The 20657-nt window shown below is 42.0% G+C and overlaps 1 protein-coding gene across 2 annotated transcripts in view; it reads right to left on the reverse strand.

The window, feature by feature from the left end:
* The window catches only part of plrdgb (PITP-less RdgB-like protein), a 156631-nt gene that overhangs the window by 90980 nt on the left and 44994 nt on the right, over positions 1-20657 (reverse strand). For both annotated transcript variants that reach the window (XM_077195253.1, XM_077195245.1), the window contains exon 2: positions 17104-17199. In XM_077195253.1, coding sequence (XP_077051368.1) covers positions 17104-17199 — 96 coding nt within the window. The remainder of the gene's footprint in view (positions 1-17103; positions 17200-20657) is intronic.

Here is a 20657-nt window from a genome sequence, read left to right on the forward strand (position 1 = left end):
TGCATAGTGGACGTGAATGCAGATCCCCTTGATGAATTATATATGGTAAATGGTAAATGGACTGCATTTATATAGCGCTTTCAACAGACCCATGGCCACTAAATGGTCATGGTGTTGTCTGAGCGAACAAGCACGTGATGGCCGCTCAGGTCTGGAAGGAAGTGTCTCAATGCATTGAAGACCGCCCTCATCTCCAGGCAGTTTATGTGCCACGAAAGATGATGACTCCTCCACAGACCTTGAGCTGAGTGCTATTACAGCTCCACAGCCAGTGAGGGAAGCATCTGTCAAGAGCGAAACTCGATGGCAAAGAGCTTCTAACACTGGACCCTGGGAAAGGAACCAAGGTTTCCTCTATATAACTAAGGCGTCCCCAAGAGTTTTACCCATCACATTGGACGCTGCTGCCATGAGGCCCAACAGTTTTTGAAACTGTTTCACTGTTAGTGAAGGGCCTAGCTTTAACTCTTTCGTGGCTGTGAGGATAGCAGTTACACGAGCGGGCGATAGAACGGCTTGCATCGTGACTGAATCCCAAACCACTCCAAGGAAAGTGGTTCTCTGTAGTGGAAAAAAGCACACTCTTCTTGGCATTGAGTCCCAACCCCAATTTCTACATGTGTGCGAGGACGAAATCTTGATGCAATCCTGACAAAGCCATCCCGGTCCCCAATATTTCTGATGGGGAGCACGGGAAATTAAACTCTATCCTGTACAAGGAGTTTGTTAATGGCTGGGGCTGCTCCGACCAGCAGCCCCCCATTTACGCCTTACCCACCAGCGCTATAGTAGTTCTAACCGGCCTGGAGGGTAATGCCGAGCCTTAAAGGGAGCCTAAAGCAGTGACAGGACTGATAGCTCGCAAGCGCCTGTTCTGCCTTTGGCATCGGCCTATACCTAAGCTCTTTCAGCCCACTTTATTAAATATATATTTTGAGAATTGAAAAACCGTGTGAAAGGGTTTGATCCGCGATCTCGAATTTTATTAGTGGAGATTGGGAAGACTGGAAGGCTCTGACATGGAAGTAATAGATTCCAAAAAATCCTTGTACACAGGGGATTGAGATGGCGAATCTTCAATTTCCCTTAACTCGATCTCCGTATTATACTATTTAATTCCTCAAAATTAATTAAATGAAGCCAACTTATTTAATTACTAAAATTTAAAACAGTAAAAGATCAACCAGACAAGTCAACACGGCCTGGATGAAAGGCTGAACTTATACATGAATCTAACTACTGAAAGTCAGATAAGCATTCATCACTTCCTCAAAACTAAATGCAGCCAACTTGTGGTTCTTATCGCCCCATATCGCTTTTAAATTGTGATTACAAGATACTAGCTAAAGTATTATCTTTTAGGCTTGAAAAAACTTTACATGGAGTGATTTCACCTGATCAAACTGGTTTTGTTCGAGACAGATACTCTTTTTTTAATATTAGGCGTCTTTTTATTGTTTTGTATTCACCCCATTCCAACAATGCTGAAGTGGTGGTCTCACTGGATGCTGAAAAAGCATTTGACCGCATCGAGTGGGGCTATCTTATAAGTTTTGGAGAGGTTTGGATTTGGTTCAAAATTAATTTCTTGGATAAAGCTCCTTTATGCCACCCCAAAGCATCTGTACGCTCAAACAATATTATTTCAGATCCTTTTTCACTAGGTCGGGGCACAAGGCAGGGTTGTCCCCTTTCCCCTCTTCTATTTGCTATTGCTATTGAACCCTTTGCAATTGCATTAAGTGCTGACTCAGAGGTGCAGGGCATTTTTCGTGGTGGTCTAGAACAGAAGGTTTCTTTATATGCTGATGATCTTATTTTATTTTTATCCAATCCTCTAGTCTCAATTCCTCGAGTTCTTTTAATATTGGGCTCATTTAGTACCTTTTCAGGTTATAAATTGAATTTTTCCAAGAGCGAATTATTCCCAGTGAATTCTGCTGCATTAAGTCTCTCATATTCAAATTTCCAATTCAGAGTTGTTAATAACCAATTTAAGTACTTGGGTATCCAAGTGACATGTAAACATGCTGACTTATTTAAAACCAATTTTAGCCCTTTATTTGATTTCACAAAATCTATGTTTTTATCATGGAAACCCCGATCCTCTGTCACTGATAGGAAGGGTAAATGCAGTTAAAATGAACATTCTTCCCAAATTTTTATATTTATTTCAATGCTTGCCCATATTTATTCCTAAGTCATTTTTCTCTGGTCTGGAAAAGACTATCTCGTCATTTATTTGGAATAACAAGCAAAGGCGAATAAGTCTAAAGCATCTTGTTAAGCCAAAAGAGGTGGGAGGTTTGGCTTTGCCTAACTTTCAAATGTATTACTGGGCAGCCAACTTTAGAAACTTATTGTACTGGTGCCGGTATGATTTACAACTGTGTAAACCTCTTTGGGTGCAAATAGAGGCTGTATGTTGTTCCCCAGTCACGCTGACATCTTTGCTCTGTTCTTCTATCCCTCCTACTCATAGTATCTCGATTAAGACTCCAATTGTTAAACACTCTCTGAGGATTTGGACTCAGTTCCGCAGAGCTCTAGAGCTTAAGGGTCTTTCTTCAGCTGCACCCATTGCCAGTAACGCTTCCTTTCCGCCCTCTCTTTTTGATGGGGCTTTCAATATTTGGAAGTCACAGGGTCTAGTTACAATTGATCAGCTATTTATAGATAATAATTTTGCTTCATTTGACCAACTTAAAAAAAAATTGTCTTTGTCCAAATCCCATTTATTCCGGTATTTTCAAGTTCAGAGCTTGGCCCGTAAACATTTTCTGGAGTTCCCCTCTGCCCCTCCTAGTGGTGTCTTGGAGTGTATTTTAGATCAACATAAATGTATAAGGGGTGCCATTTCAAATATTTACAGTATAATAAATGACAAACAAACCCTACCTAGCGGATCATTAAAATCTCTCTGGGAGCAGGACTTAAGTATTTTGTTAGAAGATGAAACCTGGGACACTATCTTAAAAAGGATTCATTCTTCTTCAGTTAGCTCTAGACATAGGCTTATTCAATTTAAGGTAGTACATCGCATTCATTGGTCTAGGGTGCAACTCAGCAAGATATTTCCTGATTTAGACCCCACCTGCCCATGCTGTGTTGTGGAGCCAGCCTCTCTGTTTCATTCTTTTTGGTCCTGTCCTAAGTTATTAAGGTTTTGGGGGGGATTTTTAGTTGTCTCTCAGAAATTCTTACCACAGTAATAGACCCCAACCCATTGACAGCTTTATTTGGGGTTCTTCCGGAAAATGTTAATCTTACATCTTTAGAAATGGATAATATTGCACTTTGCACATTGTTGGCTAGACGGCTTATACTAATTAATTGGAAGCTGCCATCTCCTCCAACCTACCGTCAGTGGGTTTTTGACCTACTTTTTGCCCTCAAACTTGAAAAGATTAAATTTGGAGTTAGAATGGAACCCGATCTTTTCTAGAAATCTTGGAGCCCATTTTTAGATTATTTTAAGGAGATGAGCTCTGGATAATTTGAGTTTGTGGAAAAGGCCATTTCGAAGAATGCTAGCCTACTTTAGTCAGATACAATGATCTTAAAAAAACTCTGATTTTTTTTATTTTTCTCTTTTTTTTCACTCTGGTTTATTTAGTTGTTTATATGTTACTGTGATTATATGTTCATCCGCGTTTGAGCATTTATTATGTTTGTTTATTTTTTAATTTTTTTCCCCTTTATTTAATTATGTAACAATCTGATGCTTGTACTGTGCTTGAGATGCTTTTCTAAAAAATAAATAAATAAAAAAACGGAGAAAATAAAAAAATCCAGCCAACTTGTTTAATTCCTCAAAATTAAACAGAAAAGATCAACCAGACAAGACAACAGAGTCTGAATGAAAGGCTGAACTTATACATAAATCTAACTACTGAAAGTCAGATAAGCATTCATCATTTAATTCCTCAATTCAATGCAGCCAACTTATTTAATTCCTTAAAATTAAACATAGTAAAAGATCAACCAGACAATATTTTGTTGCAATGAAATATTTGTAATGTTGCATTATCTTAGACAAATATCTTAAAAAAGGTCATTTAAAAAAGTCAAAGAAAAGAGCAAATGAAAGATTCATCAGTTGCTAATTGAAAATCCGTAGTTGCTATGACAAGATTTTGTTTTACATTTAGTGAACAAACAAATCCAATTTGGCTACAGTTGTTAAATTTAAACTCAAAGATAATTGTGTTGCCTTGAATCTAGTGCAAAGCTAAACATTGTATTACATTTGTACAGTGCATGTGTTTGCATTTTAATAAAGGGCAAGGTGTGAAAAGATAGATACAGAGAGATACAGATGGATAGATAAAAAAATGATGACGTGTAGGTGGGAACGAGAAGAAAATTAATGCAGAAAGTCCATATGAATATTTGCAAGAGCATCACAAGCCTGGAGCATCAAATAGAGAAGCTCTGTTATCATGTCAATTCTCTTATACAGATTCAGTCTTGGCAACTTGATGAGTAGCTTAAAAACATTTTGCCAACAACTTATTCACAGAAACAATATTTTGAGTAAAATGACAGGCAAAACTACAGGCAAGAATGGCAAATGAAGGGTCATGACACAGAAAAACAAAACAAGAAAAGGAAATGAGACAAGCTCCAGCAAGAAACTGAGAAAGCAAAACAAAATAAACCTCTGGGCAGACACACTGAATCAGCATACTAATGTGAAAATAGAATGATATCAGGTTGACATGTTTTTGTCATTCACTGAGCGCCAAATCATTAATTATGTATTTGACAAGTACAAACTGAATAATGTGATGTAACAAATGATTTATTTAAAGGAACAGTCCACCTAAATAATCTGTCATTATTTATCTGTCATGTAAAACCTAACTGACTCTCTTACAAAAAAAGGAAGAGTTCACTTTAATATTCTGTCATTATTTACCTATACACTCATGTCATGTAAAACCTAAATGACTCTCTTTCTTAAAAAAAAAAGTTACATATATGCCAAGCCTGACGTTTGCTTCTAGTGAGAAACAGACCAGATTTAAGTTATTAGTCACTGATAATCTTCCCCTACAGTGAGCATTTAACCACTGCAACTGAATCATTGAGTTGGAGAGTTAGGGTTGGATCATTGAACTAAATCATTCCAATTCGAAAACAAATCATTCAAACTACTTTTGTAAAGCAGATCATTAGGTTTATTTTAAAGATCTGACTTAAAAGAATCATTTGGTTAACCAATACAACCGAATCAATGAGTTAGTGATTTTGAACTGGATCATTGAACCAAATAATTCCAGTTTGTAAACAAATAACAGCACTTGAAGTCTTTACATTTGAGCTCTTACCTACTCACATGATGCATTTCCTGTATTTGGCCCAGGTGGGCATGAAGACCACAAGTGTAAGTAGAACTTGTGATTTCCTGATGGGAAACACTTACAACACAGTAGAATAAAATTGCAAGTAAAGTTTTTATAGAGCTTAATTTAAAAATTTTGATTTTCAATACTTTACACTTTTAAATTACCTTTTAAATGTCTGTTCAGTAGTAGTTATATAGAAGACGACATCATTTATTTAGTAATTGCGATGCTTTTAATTAAGTGATAAAAATCAGTTTAAAACATACACATAATCATCTTTACACCAACAAAATGTGTAACACTTTGTTTTACTAACAAATTATATCTCATATTTAATTAATTAAACTTAAACTGTCAAGTTTTTCTTGACATCTCAGGTACATGAGTTCAAGAACACGATTGATGAGATACTCTACCTCAAATACCACTCCTATGCAGTATTAGAGATTGTGTGGATGTAGTGTGCCCACAAGTGTAGGTATTGGGACAGCCCCATTTTGTTCAAACTGGTTTTGTAAAGTGGATCGACCAATTCATTGTAAAAAAAAAAAAAAATCGTAGTTGAAATTCCAATTTGTAAACAAATCATTCAAACTGTTTCATTGTAAAGATCTGACTCAAAATAATAATTTGGTTACGAATCAGTTATTCCGTTAATAACAAATTACTTTTTGTTATTTTTCTCACGCAAAGATATCATCTTCAGAAGACTTTTTAAAGTAGTGTACAATTCATGTGGACCACTTTTAGTCATGCAGGTTTGGAATGACATGATGGTGAGTAAAAGATGGCAGAATATTCCTTTGTGGGTGAACTAATCCTTCAACGTTCCTATCAAACAGTATCAAACACCAAAATCATGATCATACAGAGATGCAACTTGACTATTTACCAAAGGGAGGAGGCTAATTGGTATTCAAGATCATCCTTATTTAACTTAATACCTGCTGGCAGCATACAGCACAGTCTGACAAGTGTTGCAGTAATAAATGGGCACAGCTTCAATGGCTGTGTGCCCATAGCATCCTATCTAGATAACAGTATGATGCAGACAAATGGGTGGCCCTGCTTTTCAGCCCTTTACTGAGGAGTTCTTTAAATATTTGGGCCAACTTCCACATTAGCACCGGAATGCTGTAAGTATGGGATGTGAAATCAAAAGCAGAATAAAATACATGTATAACCTTCAACTCTAGATGTAAAAATGAAATGTATTGCATTCTGCATACTTACCGTGCACAAGAAATATTAAAACTGCTACCCTCTTCATGACCTTATCATGTATTATTTCCATTCACAACTTTCAACTAAGACCGAAATGAATGTGGAAATGTGGAATGTTATGCAAGGCTCCAAATACTTCATTTACACAAACCTTTTACGTATGCTACGATTCTGAACTCCCCAAATTATTCTGTGGAGATTACAGCCATAATCACTCACAGGTACTCCACATTCGATAGCAATCTACCCTAATACCTTTAAAATAAGACAGGGAAGCGAACGAAATACAGCAGTGCCTTTAGTGCCTTTATTACTACTGGGATTAACAAGAGAAACATTTGCCCATAAAAAAATTCACATAAATGCTACTTGAGAGTGCTCGATGCTTGAAAAATACCACTGGGCAATTTGCACCTCATGAATAACTGAATTGCACCAATTATAATCCTGCTGGTTGCTACCCAACATTACTTCAGAATTTCATTGCGAAATGTTTTTAAAGAACCTGAGGGAATAACTCTTATTTTTACAAATGGAAATCTGAGCCTGAATACCATGCTCACATTTTTGCACAAGTGCAACTGATTTAAATGTGTTTCACATTTGTATGTCCTTGTGGACCGTAACACCAGTCTGCGTGTGTGTTGTTTGTGATGTATTACTTTAGCCTTTTCTTTAACCTGTGTAGTGACTTGCTGTCAAGTCGAAGAAAGGATCGCAATGGATCAGCTGTCATTAATTTCTTTGCAAATTTAATTTCTCTACAACCTCAGGTACATCTACATGGTGATGTCAAATCCATCTTATAATAAAGGACATGGAATTTGATTAATTAAAAATGGTATTTGAGAGGCTCTTGCTCTATTTAGGTTTGACTTGTGGTGTGTTTTCATTTGAAGTCTGTAGATAAGTGGCTCCTCCAGAATGTGGAGAATTTGTGCTCTGTTCAATGTTTGTAAGCCACACAGCCTTCAGAAATAGCTTGATAGTCTCTTCAGTCTTGTTCTTTTTGAGCTGTATGCTGTCTTAATTCCATAAGGGATACCAGCTACTTTTAGGGGTATTTTGTGTACAGCGCACACTTCAAACAAACCCTGCTGAATGCTCCAAATTCTATTTGCACTTCACACACAATTTATGATTTGCAGACATATAATTATTATACATCAAAAGCATTGAGTTCCAATGAAAATCTCTGTAATTCGACTGACTGACAGTTGTTTTTAGTCTTTTGTCCTCCAGCTAATTAAAGTCCCCCTGCAGTCAACCATTTTTGATAATATAAATGACATTTAAAAGTATTTTCCATCCTGTGAACATAATTTCTTCATGCTTTAAAATAGCTTGAATGTAACTCTACACCCTTGTTTCATTTAGTATATGTGGTTTCATTACTCAATATGAATCTCTATCACACCAGGGCTGCGTTCCAGTCCAAAATTGGCAAGCCCTTCACTCGCTAACTTCCCTCTGTCTCCTTCACTCGGATGTGTAGGGACTGGGCTAAGTGGGTGAATCTGAATAACTAAATACATCCGGCTAAAGACCAAAAATCTCTGAATGTAAATTAACCCAAAGACACACACACACAAACACACACACGCACACACATTCCCCCACCAATGAAGCCCACACTCAGGACAGAGCGTGGTGTCCGATTACAAGACATTTTATGACTGATCGGAATGTCCCAAAGGAAGTGGATTCCAAAGCGAAAAGAAACTTCTTTTCTTTAAAAGACATTTAACCAGATATATTCCATGTGTTTTTATGTGTGTCCATTTGCCCATGTCACATTGGAATGACTATGATTTTATCGTAGCTTAAAGTGAACTATAAATACCTTCATTATGCATTTTAAATATAACTGTCTATTCCCATAACTTGTACACATAGTTCTGGACACCTCCAGAATGCTTTCGGTGTGATCAATCAGAATACGTACAGTAATATCCAATAAAATATAGTTTACTATGTTTTCCATCTTTGGAGTGAAAAGAGACCAAAACTAACATCACTGGTGTTCTTAGATAACGGCGTTTACGACCCAAAGGAATGTTCACAGAACTGCCACCCTCTCTGAATTCTAACCAAGGAGGAGAAATGAATCCTGTATTCATATATATATATATATATGCTATTATATATCCACTTGAGAATTGTATGAACAATGTATCTAAGTTCCCTATTTCATGAGTTGCCTTTTTGTGGTTTGGTCTATGTTTCTCGACAACTCTAATGCGATAATGTTTTAAACTTGGCCAACTAATGTTTAACCAAATCCATTTGTGGCAAGTTTGGTCTCGATAAACTCCAATCTTCATTCCCCATTTGTTAATTGACATTACATTTTGCTAAACTTGTGACACATTAGTATTATAAGAATTGTGAAGATTCTGCTCTTAAACACCCTAATTTCGTCGGTTTCAAATGTCTCTCTCTTAGACAAAGAGCAATAAAAACCAAAGTCCCGCCTGTGAAATTCCAACCCTCTAATTGGCCAAGTCAACAGGAAGAGGCCGGATTTCTCCAAGGTGATAAATGACGCTTCCCCCCTCCGCTCGCTCTCTGTTACATCGACTGTCTTCGTGTCATAATGTAAAAGTCTCGCCTCCGGGCGAGCTCTTCGCCTTTCTTTTATTTGTTTCTAGTTTAGTTTGTGTTTTTCAGTCTTAGATAAGTCTCCGTCGTTAATTCCAATCGACGAGTGAAAAGAACACCGCGTGACATATCTCTTCAGCGAATCCATCTACAAGGGACCTTTAAACGAGCGCGCGCTCGTTTTGAAGGAGAAACACGCGCACGTGACCACGTGGCGAGAGACGCACACACGCTTCTTCACCAGCCATGCGAGGATGTGACGTTAAATCCGCGTGAGTTCCCCGTAGAGATCTTTATTTCTTTTCTTTGTTAGTCAAAGTTTTGTTTTTCATAGTCGACTCTGTACACTTCCACAAAGTGAAACGAACTTAGCCGAACTATTTTCCTTTGGTAATGTTACCCCAAAGACTTGGTAACTCCGTTCAACACGCGCCGCAAAGCAGCGCCCAGTGACGCTTCCTAAAGGACTCCGCTCACGCACGCGCAGGAATGCCGCGACACAGAGAGACCCAGGAACTTAAGTATATCTCTTTATAGAGCTTCTAAGAAGCATTAAGATGATGTTTTCGTGTTGTTACAGACAGGGACTGTCAGGGGGAATGTTGCCAATGCTCTCTCTCTCTCTCTCTCTCTCTCTCTCTCCCTCTTCCCCTCTCACACGTGTTTCCATTGTCCACACTCTATGCATTTCTCGTTCATCGATGCCTTATCGTGTATTGTTGTTTATTATGTTTGTAAATACATATATCCCATGTAACCGTAGTAAATACATAAGTAGTTCTGCCTTATTAAATTCATTATATTCATCTGATTGATGTACTGCCTTTTTGCTCATTTAAGTCCCTTAAGTGCCAAAAGATCTTATAGCAACAAGCTTACAAATTAAAGATACTTTAAAGAGTATGTGTTTATAGGGCAGGAAACCCAATTCTTGTGGCCACAGAATTGCTTTTCCTGAAATCCTATAAAGTAAGATGATATTGTGGATTCCCACAGATATTAGTCTGACAATTGAGCTAATTAATTTAGCCTGTTTTGTAAGACGTGGTCCGTTTAGTTAATTGCAATCAACTTGTGGTTAAGTGCAAGGATACACAGACATGCATGCAGGTAAAATGACATATCATCCCTTATCGGGAGTTTTATTAACATGTAAGACTGATCTAATCCAAACATGTATGAATAATTATTAATTACCAATTATTAATTATGATATGCAAATTCCCCACGGATTAGATCCGCCCCAGAGTCTTTACAGATGTATGTCATTGCTTACGTTGCACGAGTGCCCACTACTTGCGGAAACTGCAATGGGCAGAACTGGAACGTCCTAAGCCCTTGATCACTTGGAATCAGCTATGCAGTTGATTTATTATTTACAAATTTTTTTTCCTTTAATAATTTGTTTAATGCAGCATCCAAATGTATAGGTGTGTTTGGGTTGTTCTATATAAAAAAAAAATTCTAATTCATATATCATAAAGTTGTTTTTGGTCGTGGTGATTAGACGAGATCTGCGGTGATGCCAAGCACCGCCCAAGAGGATGTTTGACTGACATGTAACGCTATCAATCACAGTTCGTTTTGTTCCGTGTCATGTTTAGTGGTGTGACAATATAATGTTGATGTCCCTACAATAACGTGCATCTAATAAATCATTAATTCAAGAACGTTGTGCAAGTTTACTGCAACAATGGAACCGCGAACTTCACATACTTTTGAAAATCCAGCATTTAGTTGATCCTGGTAAGCGCTCAATGTCACAGTTGTAATCACAACGGCTTTCATCTTCCATGAGGGTTTTTGGTGTCTCGGCATTTGTTTCCAGGCTGACTGATAAATAACGCAACACACGCCTCTCCTAGACATCCTGTAGAATTCAACCAATCAGATTGCGACTTAGAAACTACTGAAGTGTTTCCAGAAAAGTGTGCCATTTGCATTAGACGTTCAAACTACCTTTTCCTCTCGTCAACTGTATTAAATGCTGCACAATGTTAATTCAACCATATATGTTTGACCCAGAAACTGATTCAAAAGAAAAAGAGGAAGAGCGAATTATTTAGGCTTGTCTACAAGTTGATGTATCAGAATGGTAATGTGTTTTATATATCGCTCTCTACAACGTTGGACACATACCGGAAATTAATATGATTAGCCTTTTGCTTGATTACGCTATCAAACAGCTAATAATGTGTTGCTAACGTTACACATGTTCGCATTCAACAGCTCAGAGTCTGACAGCTGCCTTTTAAAAATCAGTATCCTTAGAAACACTTTCAAAATCATAAGTCAGTGGAGAAATAATAATAGTGGAAAATTCACCAGCTATGTTCTTCTGCTAATCATGTTAAAATACCACCTGAGAAAAACAGCATTTGCTGTAGGCAACCGCACCGCACGTTGACGGGATTGGTTAATTGTTTGTGACAGTAGGAAACAGGGGAAGGTTTAAGCCACTAGACTGTCTTTGGTTCACTGCAGTTTTAATGAGAATATACTCAGCAATTTGGTTGACCTATGAATTTGCATATGGTTTGTCTAAAAGCATATTAAAAACCCCACATAGACATATAAACATTCCCTTTCGTGGGAACTCCTACGTCTCGTCGGAGGAGTTTCCAACGAATTGGGATCACGCTAGGGAGACCAACTGCCTTCGAGTGAACTAAAACGAGCCAATAAACATTGGCATGCAAGATTTGGATTCCGCACGCCGCCTACCAGTGCGGGTATAAAGCGGAAGCAAGCGCATACACATCTGCTTTTTGTTTCGGAGCCGCCCGGTTGTGTCCTCTGAGTGAATGAGTTTCAAGAAAGTGTTTTCTTTGTGCTCAACGAGTCTGCTCTTTTTCTGGATCTCTCTGTGTTGGTGTGACGGCGCTTCAGTGATCTTCGCGAGCTCCCGGCTGCCGGTGGTGATTCACGCTATCTACATCTTTCAAAAGAGCTGTTTTCACAGCTGGTATCCGGTTGAGTGCACACAGCGGGCTTGCAGTTTCACCGCTGTGTTGCCGCGTTGATCCCTGCGTGCTTCAGCACAATAAGAGAGCATTCTCTAAAAGAGTAACACAGGTGAAGATCGCGTCCTTTTCAGGATGACGTTTCATCCGTGTGTTTCTGGATGCGGTCAATATCTGCCACCGGTTGATGGTCACGATCGCTGTCTCTCGTGCTTGGGCCTCGCGCACGCTGAGGCAGCGTTTGTGAACGAGTCATGTTCTCACTGCGGGAACATGACCGTCCCGATGCTTATATCGAGACTAAGATCCCTCAAACGAGGGGGAGTCCCTTTGGAGATTCCCCGATCTAGTTCTTCTTCTGGTTCACTTCAGAAGAAGGCTACTTCGGCTAATCCCATTGGTGGTCTGAGGGTTACAGTGAGGAATGTCCCGCCGGGTGAAAGACCCCCGCAGGCTCCTCACTCCTCCGCATCGCTGTCATTTGAGCCTCCGGAGGAGCGCACTGGGCCATCTCGTGTGGTCCCAATTGTTTCCTTCGGGGCTCCGCCGGAGGACCAGATGTCCATCGCTGCATCGGAGGGAGAGCGGTCATCTTCTGGAGATGACATCCCGACTGCGTTGCCCCCTTCTGGTGTGGTAGCGTTAGCCGAGCCGGATCCATAAATGGCCACCATGCTTTCCCGGGCGGCTGCGAGTGTCGGGCTCGAGTGGAACCCTCCACCGTGTCCCGAACCCTCGGGGCTCGACGATTGGTATCTCGGGGCGGCTCGTGCTGGTTCTCAACGCCCCGCCCCGGTTCCTTTCTTTCCGGAAGTGCATGACGAGGTGACGAGGTCGTGGATGGCCCCTCTGGCGGCCAGACACAGATCGACTCCCTCCTCCTCCCTCACCACTCTCGATGGCGGGGCAGTGAAGGGATACATGGACATCCCCCCAGTGGAAGGGTCAGTAGCGATGCAGTTGTGTCCTAACACTGCGTCAACCTGGCGGGGTGCCCCCACGCTCCCCTCCCGCGCCTGTAGGTTCTCTTCCAGTCTGACTGGAAAGGCTTACAGCGCGTGCGGAGAAGCTGCTTCTGCCCTGCATACCATGGCGCTTCTCCAGGTCCACCAGGCCAAAGCGCTCTGACATGCAGGAGGGTGGTACCGACCCAGGGGTGCTCCAAGAGCTGCGTACGGCGACGGACCTCGCCCTCCGGGCGACGAAAGTCACCGCACGTTCCCTGGGTCGGGCGATGTCCACGCTGGTGGTCCAGCAGCGACACCTCTGGCTCACCCTGGCCGATATGCGTGAGTCGGACAAGTCCAGGTTCCTGAACTCGCCCATATCCCCGGGTGGCCTCTTCGACGACGCGGTGGAGAGCTATGCCAAACAGTTCTCCGCCGCCCAGAAGCAGTCGGAGGTTATCAAGAACATCATGCCCCGGAGACGGCCTGCTGCTGCCCCGTCGCCTGCGGCTCCGGCTGCTCGTCGCCGAGGGCGCCCTCCTGCCGCCACCTCCGCCCTGCCCAGCCTAGGCAGCAGCCCTCTAGGCAGCATCTCCTCCTATGGAGTCAGAAGCATCTGAGGTCGGTTCGGGCCATTCACATCCCTGGTGCGCTCAACCGTGTAGCCGACGAGATCTCACGGCAGCCGCCTCTTCCAGGAGAATGGCGACTCCATCCCCAGGTGATCCAGCTGATTTGGGGAATCTTCGGAGCCGCTCAGATAGATCTGATAGGCTCCTCGTGACAGCCCCTCCTTGGCCCATTCCTCTGAGGAAGGATCTTCTTTCTCAGAGACGGGGCACCCTATGGCACCCGCGTCCAGACCTCTGGAATCTTCATGTCTGGTCCCTGGACGGGACGCGGAGGTTCTAGGTGGCCTACAACAGGCTGTGGTAGACACCATCACTTCCGCTAGAGCCCCCTCTACGAGGCGCCTCTATGCGTTGAAGTGGAACCTGTTCGTCGATTGGTGTTCTTCCCACCGGGAAGACCCACGAACTTGCCCGATCAGAGTCGTGCTTTCCTTCCTGCAAGATGGGTTGGAGAGAAGGCTGTCTCCCTCCACCCTCAAAGTGTATGTTGCCGCAATAGCCGCTCATCACCATGCAGCAGAAGGTAAGTCAAAAATAGGGAAGCACGACCTGGTCATCAGATTCCTTACGGGTGCCAGAAGGCTAAATCCGCATCGTAATCCGCACCCTGTACCCTCTTGGGACCAAACTCTAGTGCTCAGAGCACTTCAGAGGCCCCCCATTGAGCCATTGCAAACGGTTGAGTTTAATATCCTGTCTATAAAGAAAGCTCTCCTGTTGGCTTTGGCCTCCTTTAAGAGGGTAGGGGATCTGCAGGCTTTTTCGATCGACGAATCGTGCCTTGAGTTCGGGCCGGGCCTTTCTCATGTTGTTCTGAGACCCCGGCTCGGATATGTGCCCAAGGTTCCTACCACTCCATTTGTAGATCAGGTAGTGAACCTGCAAGCGCTGCCCCTGGAGGAGGCAGACCCAGCCCTTTCTTTTCTCTGTCCCGTCCGCGCCCTGCATTGTTACGTGGACAGAACGCAAAGTTTCAGGACCTCAGATCAGCTCTTTGTCTGTTACGGAGGCCAGCAGAAGGGAAAGGCTGTCTCCAAGCAGAGGTTAGCCCACTGGGTAGTGGATGCTATCGTCCGGGCTTATGCTTCCCAGGACGTGCCTTGCCCACCTAGGTTGAGGGCACACTCTACTAGGAGTGTTGCCTCCTCCTGGGCTTTGGCGCAAGGCGTCTCGCTGACAGACATCTGTAGAGCTGCGGGCTGGGCGACACCAAACACGTTCGCTAGATTCTATAGCCTACGTGTTGAACCTGTTTCCTCCCGTGTACTCGCTACGGCCAGTAACGCGACCAATTAGGTTATGTCGGCTTGCTACGGCATTCTCGCCTCTCGGCCGGATACGTGCGTCATGTTACTCCGTTGGTTCCCCAACATATGGCTAACCTCGTGAGTTCCTCCATCACCCCTTCGGCACCAGGCGAGGCGGATCGCCCGGCGCTAGGTCTATTACCTCTCTTAGGAGTTGTGTGTAGACTGGGTGGCCTACAGTGGTCCCTTTGGCGACCCATTTTCTCCACGATCCAACTACCCTCCGGGCTAGCATCGTGTCTTTCCCTCGACAGACCATTCTGTCCTCCTTGCTGAGTACGCTCCCACCCCTTGGGCTGGGACTACCTCAAGGACTGCCATGTGTTTCACTACCCCATGGGTTAGTACACATGTGTATTCCAGTGCCTCCCTTCGGGCGGGCTTGGGCTTCCGCAGCGTTCCCTCCCACAGGTTGGGCACACTTTCCCAGTGTTATCCATATCCACTGAGAGGGTCTTGCAGAACAGCAGTGTGATTTCCTAGCTAGCTCCCGCCAAAGACGATAAGAAACTGCCCCGGCAGGTTGCTATGCTGGGCGCTGGAAGGGGCCAGCACCATGGCGTTTTGTTAGGGATCCCAATTCGTTGGAAACTCCTCCGACGAGACGTAGGAGTTCCCACGAAAGGGAACGTCTCGGTTACGTATGTAACACTCGTTCCCTGAGTAGGGAACGGAGACGTCTCGTCCCGTCGCCATGCTGCTATACCTTCGCGGAGGACTGGACACCGTCCGGCTCCTCAGCGGAAAGCAAATGTGTATGCTAGGGGTGGGAGAAAAAAATCGATCCATCGATGCATCGCGATTCTCTCTCCAACGATTCTGGATCGATTCTGAGAATTCCAGAATCGATTCTGAGCTTAGTTTTTAACCAGATGTGCGATGACGTTGAGTTTGCTTTAGAAACACCCGTATTCTGCTTGCTTCCAATTCCTCACACACATACACCACTCGAACCTTCCGTAAAATAATCTTTCATAAAGTTCGGAAAGTTTGAAGCGAATTACAAGGACATTCACAGGCTTCATTGCACAGGATACGCTGTGAGAGACGTGCGCTTTCTTTGATGTTACACTTGAAGTGTGCTGTCTCGCCCGTCGGTATTTTCCTTACAAATGCTCTACGAAGTCATCATTTATGTGGTTTGGAATGCAGTGGACTTATATATTTAAAATATGAACCTCACTAACAGAAGGCTGCTTTCAATTTCAAATGCTGACGCGCGCTTTGTTTGTGAGACTGCTCGCGCATGCGGCTGTGCGACTCCGTGTAGTGGTTTAATGTACTTGTGCAAAATTAACGTAACGTAATGTCTTAAGGGATTAAACGGACAGGACTCACCGCAACTTCTTTTATTTCAAAAGAGATGCGTGCGTGAATGCAGCTTAATAGATCTCCCGCAGTCTATGATGTCATAGTAAAAAACAACAGTAAAGATGAAGAAAAATCACTCACAGTTCTTGAATGGAAAACGTTCAGATAATCTATAGGCTACTGAAAGCACTTTTTGTTTGTTGTTATATTTTTCTATGCTCCTCTTTATTATTTTTTATATTAGTTTAAAATTATTAACATACAACTGTTTTAATAAAAAAAAAATTAATTTGTAATTATTTTTTAAAAAGTACTTAATTACTTATGTAAACTAATGAATTAATAACGGGGAGAAAGGTAGATAAAGAATCGTTCTGGAATCGGATCGTGACTCCCAGAATCGGAATCGGATCGGATCGTGAGGTGACCAAAGATTCCCACCCCTAGTGTATGCGCTTGCTTCCGCTTTATACCCGCACTGGTAGGCGGCGCGCGGAATGCAAATCTTGCATGCCAATGTTTATTGGCTCGTTTTAGTTCACTCGAAGGCAGTTGGTCTCCCTAGCGTGATCCCAATTCGTTGGAAACTCCTCCGACGAGACGTCTCCGTTCCCTACTCAGGGAACGAGGGTTACATACGTAACCGAGACGTTTTCACCACAGGGTGTCTTTAAAATATCTTCTAAGTGAGTTTTTAAAATTTAAATCCTAGAAAGACCGGCACTTTCCACTAATAAATATTAATCAGGAACAAGATCAACTCTTACCCCGGGCGTCAAAAAACTCCTCGTCAGAGCTTTCAACGGATTCCTGGGCAATGTTCTGGAGTCTCCAATGGGAAGCACTATGTTTTCGAGAGGGCACTAGAAAACAAAAGAGAGCAACATTTACCACAAATCACATAAAATGACAAACAATAGAATAAAAGATACAGTACAATACAGGTACCTTTGAGGTACAAAAACATCACATGCAATTTCTTTTGCCATAAATTCCTGTTTAATTAAAATGTAATAGAAGGATCATGTGGTACCTCCTTCTGTTATCTACCTCTGTGTATCTTAATATATTTATAATTTTATATATTTAGACATTAATATATTTGGACATCCCAGTGGTTGATTATTATTATAGCTTAACCAATAGATTTCAACTTTCTTCTCTTATGCTATATAAAGGTCACATTAAAACCTCCATTTGGTGAAAAACTTCACCAAACCTTCATCATTACCAATTTCTTTTAAATTTCCTTTCATGAATGGATTTCATTGTTTTATCCTTTTCCCGGTCCTAAACTTTTAATTCTAAAATGTGAACCTGGACCACAAAACCAGTCACAAGTAGCACGGGTATATTTGTGGCAATGTCCAACAATAAATTGTGGCAAAATTATGCATTTTTCTTTTAAGCCAAAAATCATTAGGATATTAAGTAAAGATCATGTTTCATGAAGATATTTTGTAAATTTCCTACCGTAAACACATAAAACATTTGTGAATGCAGCACAATCGCGAACATGAGTGGACAATTTCAAAGGCGATTTTCTCAATGTTTTGATTTTTTTTCACCCTCAGATTTTCAAATAGTTGTATCTCGGCCCATTATTTGTCCTATCCTAATCTCAATTTTATTTTAATTTTAAATCTCAAAATTGACCCATGTGACCTTCACAAAAATATGAATTTTACACTATTATGTTTAAAACAACATGCCTAAAACTATGAAAATCTCAAATACTGAAATGAACATAAACCATTTCCATATTTATTGTGTGAAAATGATTTCTATCAATGTTTTAAAAAAATATAGCTAAACCACAGTTGATGCATCATTTCCAACCCACACACTTTTGCTTCTAATAAAGTTAGTGCATTAGGTTACCAAGGAGACCACAGTGCCCGTGAAGCACATTGAGATACATGTGATGTGTGTCACGTTGTGTGGCTCAAAGACTTTCTTTTAATAATAAGGAAACATACAGGAGAAAATAATAACTTCACCTCATAATGCTAAGATGAAAGCAGACATAGAACTGAACAAAAAACGCTTAAATACGAGAGTGTAATGAAGGATAAAGCGGAACAGGTGTGGAAACTGATTAACAATCAGGGAAACTAACTAGAGAAATAAGGCAGGCAAAACAGGAACAGAACGCAGTGAAAACAAAATCAGTACAAAGTCCTAACCTTTACGAAGGTCGCGGAGGTAGCCATTGTTCCACTCTGGGAACTCGGCGTTCGCATTCTCAACTATCTCGACGACTCTGGCTCAGTCTCGGGATCAGTTGTGTGAACACAGGAATATGGTGCTCCTTCACCTCAGCCTGTTGGGGCTTTGGGTCAACTGGGACAAGAGCAAACTCTGCCCTGTGCAGAGGATCTCTTATCTCCGTATGGAGTTGGACTCAACCAGACTCACAGAGGAGCGCGTCCGGTCAGTGTTGAACTGTTTGAGTACAATCAAGAGCAGAACAGCGGTCCCACTGGAACTTTTTCCGAGGCTCCTGGGGCATATGGCATCCACAGCTGCAATAATGCCTTTCGGATTGCTTCATATGAGACCGCTTCAGCACTGGCTTCACTGCCGAGTCCGGAGATGGGCGTGGCAGAGCAGCATGTAATGCGTCACCCCGCACTGCCTCCAACCTTCAGCCCGTGGTCAGACCCTTCATTTCTAAGGGCAGGTGTTCCCCTAGAACAAGTGTCCAGGCATGCTGTGGTCTTCATGGATGCATGGATCATGGATGCCTCTGCTACCGGCTGGGGGGGCCACGTACAACGGGCATGCAGTTTCAGGTCTGTGGACAGGACCTCAACTGCATTGGCACATCAACCTTGCGCTGGGCCGCCTCAAAGGGCCGCTACATGGCAAGCACGTACTGGTCCGTAGGGACAGCACTGCGACCGTTGTGTACATCAACCATCAAGGTGGTCTACGCTCCCACCGCATGTCACAACTTGCCCGCCATCTCCTATGGAGTCAGAAGCATCTAAGGTCGCTTCGTGCCATTTACATCCCTGGCGTGCTCAATCGTGCAGCCCACGAGCTCTCACGACAGCCTCGCTAGCAACTGTGCTTTGCATCAGGGTCCTCATCACCCTGTCGAGGGTTATTTTGAGAGAACAACCGGCTGGATGTGCATTATCCCTTACTTAACCCACCGATGCAGCCCCACTGCTGCTAAAACTTAGTACAACGGCAAAAATGTGTCATTTAATTGTCTCCTGTCAATTAAAAGGGGCTATAAAGACCTCAGAAAACATTGGTACATTGCCTGAAAAATAATATTCCCTCTGCTTAAGTTTCCCCTTGTATAGCAGATACAGTTTCACAAAACCTCTCCCTCAGAGAGCACCACTTTAAAGCCAAGTGTGACTAATTAAAAAGGAATAGCACACCTACGCTGCTAGTTGCAAATAGTGAAAGAGGGCTGTATTTTGCTGAGCTCTGATAAGACTGCAAAGAACTTGCAAGATATTGCATTGTTCCTGACTTCTTTGTAGATTCAGCCCATTTTCTCTTTTTACAACTCAATCTGGTCTCTGTTTGAGACATTAGCAGTGCTGTGAGATGACAGGAGACTCTGTCTTGCACTCTCTCTTCAACAAATCCCTTAAAGAATGTAGTTGCGAGGCATATACAGGGTGCTTTTAGACAAGTGAATAATCCAGTCCTTAAACGTCAAATTAAAAATGCATCCGGTCATATTTGAAAAGACAGAGACCTGGTATACATGTAAAAACCAAAGTTAATGCGCAATCAGTTATGATTCAGGACTTCTAATTTGAGTTCTATAAAGTGCTGAGCAAAGACATCTTAACTTTTCTCTAAACTATACTCTTACTTTATCTTCTTTCTTACTTTTTGTGTAAGAAAATTAACAAAAAAGTGGGTCATACTCACTTCTCATACACTACGTAAAGGGATAGTTCACCCAAAAATGACAATTCTGGCATCATTTTCTCACCTCATGTCATTTCAAAACCTTTATGACATTCTTTCTTCTGTAGAACATAAAATATGTTTTGAAGAACATTGCAAATGTTTTTGTCCAAACAATGACAGTCCAAAGCAACACTGAACCCCATTCACAATCACTGCCTAGCCAACATTTCATAGTTGAAATAATTCCATGAAGAATATGGGTTTGTCCTATATGGGTTTGTCCATTGTTTTCATGTTGGCCCTATTTGAATTAGCCAACCCACTCTCGCTGCCAACTTGTCATATGGACGCTTGGTTAGGACCCCTTGGCATTTTCAAGACCATTTTCAAAAGTTTGCATTTTCAGGCACCCAAAATGAAATGTTGTGTAAATGAA

Source organism: Siphateles boraxobius, unplaced genomic scaffold, assembly GCF_051911475.1.
Source record: "Siphateles boraxobius isolate OS27281-9 unplaced genomic scaffold, OSU_SipBor_1 11, whole genome shotgun sequence".
Classification (NCBI taxonomy): Eukaryota; Metazoa; Chordata; class Actinopteri; order Cypriniformes; family Leuciscidae; genus Siphateles; species Siphateles boraxobius.